The sequence below is a fragment of the Saccostrea echinata genome, unplaced genomic scaffold (assembly GCF_033153115.1).
Source record: "Saccostrea echinata isolate AGI-Se365-2 ecotype Australia unplaced genomic scaffold, CSIRO_AGI_Sech_v1 ptg000016l, whole genome shotgun sequence".
Taxonomy (NCBI): Eukaryota; Metazoa; Mollusca; class Bivalvia; order Ostreida; family Ostreidae; genus Saccostrea; species Saccostrea echinata.
Window position 1 is genome coordinate 17770889 of NW_026889765.1, and position 4786 is coordinate 17775674.

The 4786-nt window shown below is 34.1% G+C and overlaps 1 protein-coding gene across 2 annotated transcripts; it reads right to left on the reverse strand.

Annotated features, from left to right (window-relative positions):
• Nucleotides 1–2706: 2706 nt before the first annotated feature.
• On the reverse strand, nt 2707–4786 carry LOC133188528 (clumping factor A-like). Of its 2 annotated transcripts, XM_061323999.1 has the most exons (3): nt 4706–4786; nt 4333–4430; nt 2987–4066 (listed from the first exon to the last, which is right to left on the reverse strand). In XM_061323999.1, the coding sequence occupies exons 2-3, from the start codon at nt 4397–4399 to the stop codon at nt 3168–3170; spliced, it is 966 nt and encodes a 321-aa protein (XP_061179983.1). In that variant the 5' UTR covers nt 4400–4430; nt 4706–4786; the 3' UTR covers nt 2987–3167. The 2 variants fall into 2 exon arrangements, with proteins under 2 accessions (XP_061179982.1, XP_061179983.1); XM_061323998.1 differs by lacking the exon at nt 4706–4786 and having other exon boundaries at nt 2707–4066; nt 4333–4423.

The window sequence follows — 4786 nt, forward strand, 5'->3', positions numbered from 1 at the left end:
ACCATATCCAATTAACATTCAGTATATATTTTGTATTTTCTGCATTGCTGTTACCATTAACATTCAGTGCATATTCTGCATTCATAATGTTTGTGTTTTTGTTGAAACATTGCTTCTAATAATTCATATACTTTAAAGCATATACCTCACAGATTCAATCCTTCATTTTCAAAATCGGACGAAGTAATAGCAGAGTGAGAATCTGCAGTAAAGAAACGTGAACGAAGAATAAAGTCTTATCCCGAAGATAAACAATCTTTATGTTTAGTTAATAATAAAAAAAAATGTCAGATGTATACTTTGTTTGAACAACATGATATTTATTATAACTACCTATAGGCCTTTTAATTTCATATATAACAATAACGCATATATAAAGTCCTGCTTTTTAAAAATTGTTGGTAAAAAAAAAAAAAATGGCAGAATGGACATTTTTGCTTGACACACATTCCATACACATAATCAAAGAATGAAAAGGAAAATACATAAACAAATTTGCAGTACTTAAACCTACTGGGCATTATTGGTGGAAAAGAAAGTGTTTATTTTAAAATTTTGAAGAAAAAAATAATTTGGAAAAAAATATTTGTTTTCGTGGCGACGATCTCAAATTTTGGGGAACTTTAAACCCCAGGAACGTGAGGAAACCCTTCCATTTTACTATACTTGTATGGAGAAAAAATCAAATTAATAGTATCTGACAAAATTTAGAGCGAAATTTTTCATGTTTCCTTTGATTCCATGGCAATGGTAACTTTTAAATTTTAAATGTTGAATGAACCACTATATTTGGAAATAATCATTACTCAAAAGTTTCCTTTTGATTGTTCAAAACATCTTCAAGAACACCTGCGAACAAAATCATAGGTAATATTTAGCATATTTTGAGGATATGAATATAACAAAAAAGCAATTTGCATTTTTTGCATATGAAATATTTTCATGTAAATTTTCTCTTTATCTATACTAAAATATTTTTTTAAGAAATCAAGCAGAAGAGATCACTCGAGCTGGTCAACCATGCTACTGTTTTGCATAATTTTTCTTATACTTTTTTGATACCTGTGGTTACAAAGCTCAAGCAATATTTTGATTGTAAATATGACGGGTCGCTATGTTACTGTATATTTCAATAAACAGTCCCTGCTTTCTTGCAAGTGGTCAGATTCATATCTTGCACTTTTTATTCAATCCCCCCCCCTTTTTTTCATATGGAAGTAATTATTCAACGAATCATATATATATATATATATATAAAGATATACATACAATAAAGTTTTAAAAGGGAATATAGCGTTCGGAATAACGCCTTTGTTATCCAACATTAAAGGTAGTTAATATTTATTTTAGACAAAACAATTGCTGGTTTTCTCATTTGTTTTCTATTTTATAGTTCAATAATCACATTTTGCTTATAGAGTACATGGAATGCTATGGCATTCAAAACACTATAACACGGACGGGGGGGGGGGGTCAAAAGGTTAAAGTATGCGTTTTATTTTGACGTCACAAACGTTGAACGCCGTGCAAATGCAACTCCATAAGCAAAAATAAAAATTTACGCTCATATTGAACAGAATCTGTTTCAGCGGCTCTTCCAATAACTGTAATAATACATGGTTTTTGAATTATAAATCATATTTGCAGACAAGCCAAGGTAAAATGTAAATATAAGCATTGAATCATTACCTTTTGAAAAACGAAGTCTCATGTGTGTATTAATCAATTTGTTTGCACTCACCGTTGCAGTTATGAAACTAAACTAAATCTTTCAAAAATAATAATTCCATGCTTAATGTATATTTATTTTCCATATGCATCCATTATGTGAACATCGTATACGGGCCCCCGGAAATTATAGAGGTGGGATCCGGTACCTAGGAGGAGAAAGCAACCCCTTTCGACTAGTTGCACCCGTTTTGAGCCCTATGTAATATCAGTGATCATAAATGTCTAATACTAAAAGAATAAATAGAATTCATTCAAATACATCAGTGTTGAGGGAAAAGGGATTTTTTTCATACACCACGCCATCATACATGTACAAGCATGGTTGATCTAACATCTTCAAAACGTTTAAAATGATTGTTTTGTAAAACTTTTTCTAATCGGACACTACTGGTTCCATAGAAACTGCCCGGATTAGACAACATTTCGGATCACAACATTTAAACAATTAAATTTTGCGAAGGGGACTTAAAGTTTACATCGTACTAGGCAAGATTTCGGAATGCACAACATTTTAATTAGGCAAGATTCCTTGTAGATTAATTTAATATTTGGCGGTTCAACATGAAGTAGTTTGAATCCTATCTTAACCATAAGAACGTACGAAGAAAAAAAATGACTGCATCACCACCTTTTGAATGACAAAATTCTTTGTATATCTTTTGAATTTTGAAATATCAAGATAAAGAAATGTACGGCCTTTGTTTACCTGTAAGTATGTATAAATCAGTTCTTTTTCATTCATTTTCGTTATTTACCTTTAACGGGAAGCTTTTCTTAATAACCTTGAAAAAATTCAGAAATAGGTTAATCTACATATATTTAGATGCATGTAGTTTTCAATGCATACTGTTTCAAAATGTTCACATGAATAACGGACACTGGAAAATTATAACTTGCACGCACACCATCTTTACCATCATCATTGCGAAACTAAGCTTATCTTTATAACTTTGCAAAGATTTGTTAAAAAGAATATTTTGTTCAATAATTTATTGAGTTGCATTCTGTTTACAAAACAAGTACTTGAGGTAACAAAAAACATGAGCAATACAAAAATACAAAAACATGAATTATAACTAAAAATTTATTATGCATAACTAACGTTTTCATAGTCCCTTGGGCATGCAAAATGATGTTAAGTTAAAAATTCCGAAATTAAGAAAAGACAAAAATGTTGAATTCAAAAAGATCTTTACGGATTTCCATAACTTAAATTGTTGAATTTTACTTAATATCTAAATGGAATGATTGCATATGCTTTTAAATATACAATTTTTATTTGAAATATAAAACATAGCTTTCTTATAATTATATAACTGTTCTTTAAACGCCTCTAAAGACCCCTGACTCGAAAACGTGACGATTTGATCACAAAGTTTGGCATGGTGCAGATTAAAGTTTTCATTGATTGTAAAAGAGAACTAAAAACTGAGAATCTATTTATCCTCCTCTTCTTCACCGTTGTCACCGCCATTACCGCCATCACCGCCATTTCCTCCGTCACAACCTCCGTTTCCACATCCATAATCTCCATAATCTCCACCGTTACCGTCACCGTCACCGTCACCACTGTCTGAATCGCTATCAGAGCTAGAACTGCTGCTACTTGAGTCACTGTCAGAGTCGCTACCATCCGAACCATCTGAGTCACCAGATCCTGATCCATTGTCACCATCGCCAGAGTCACCACCGTCAGATCCGCTGCCACTATCGTCATCGCAATCACTATCGGAATCGGAATCAGAGTCGGAGTCAGAGTCGGAATCAGAGTCGGAGTCGGAATCAGAGTCGGAATCAGAGTCGGAGTCGGAGTCGGAGTCAGAGCCTGAGCTTGAGTCTGAGCTGGAGTCTGAACTAGAACCGGAGTCGTCATCGTCATCGCAGTCTTCATCATCATCATCATCATCAGAGTCTGAATCAGATCCTGAGCTAGAGTCTGATCCAGATCCAGAGCTGGAATCTGAGCCGGAGTACTCTTCATCGTCGCAATCCTCATCATCATCGTCATCACCTGAGTCTGAGTCAGAGCTGGAGTCTGATCCTGAGCTAGATCCGGAATCAGATCCTGATCCAGAGCTGGAATCTGATCCAGAGCTGGAATCTGAGTCTGAAGAATCAGAAGAATCAGATCCTGAATCATCAGAGTCCGATCCAGAGTCAGAGTCCGATCCAGAGTCAGAGTCGGAGTCGGATCCAGAGCTGTCTCCATCATCTGATCCAGAATAGGAGTCGTCGTCACCATCTCCGCCATCTCCGCCATCTCCGCCATTTCCTCCATAATCGCAACCTCCACCGTTACATCCGTAATCATATTCGCATTCGGCGCCGTTGCATGCTAAAATTATACAGAAACAGCTTATATAACTACAGAATTACATTGTAGATATGCTGCTTTGAAGATGCTTTTTTTTTCGAAAACAAAAATTAAGAAAAGGAAAAAAAAAAGGATAAAAGGAAAAAAATAAAAACCACATTTTATTATTTTAGAGAGAGAGAGAGAGAGAGAGAGAGAGAGAGAGAGAGAGAGAGAGAGAGAGAGGAATTTCCTGTCCAACTGTGAACAGTACATAAATGTTAATAACAAATGTCTAGCTGACTTACGTATAGGTGAACTCTGGGACAAAGCCACAAAGCCTAAGAGAGCGAAAAGTATCAGACACGTGCGCATGATTCAAATAAACCCCGCTGTATTCTCTAGACTGCAAGAAGAAAAAAGAACATTAATTTTTGTTTAAATACTTGAATGTATATTCTTTTAAGTATCATGATACTGAGATGTTTTCTTTTTGTTTGTTTTGGATTCCTTATCAATATTTAATTCCCTAAAAAGTGGGCTTAAGCAATAAAGGAATTATTAGTTCTAAAAAATATACTATAAAAGTATAAATTCATTAGTTCTAAGGAAACTTTAAAATTGGAATTAAAATAAAGAAAGAAAAATTCAGTTACTTTATAAGATATAATGGAAACTTACCAATTTTTTCTAGTTTTCCAACGGCTGTTTATGATTTGCAAGCTCGTGCTGCTTTGTCTGGTCAAGAGCAGGCCTTTATAT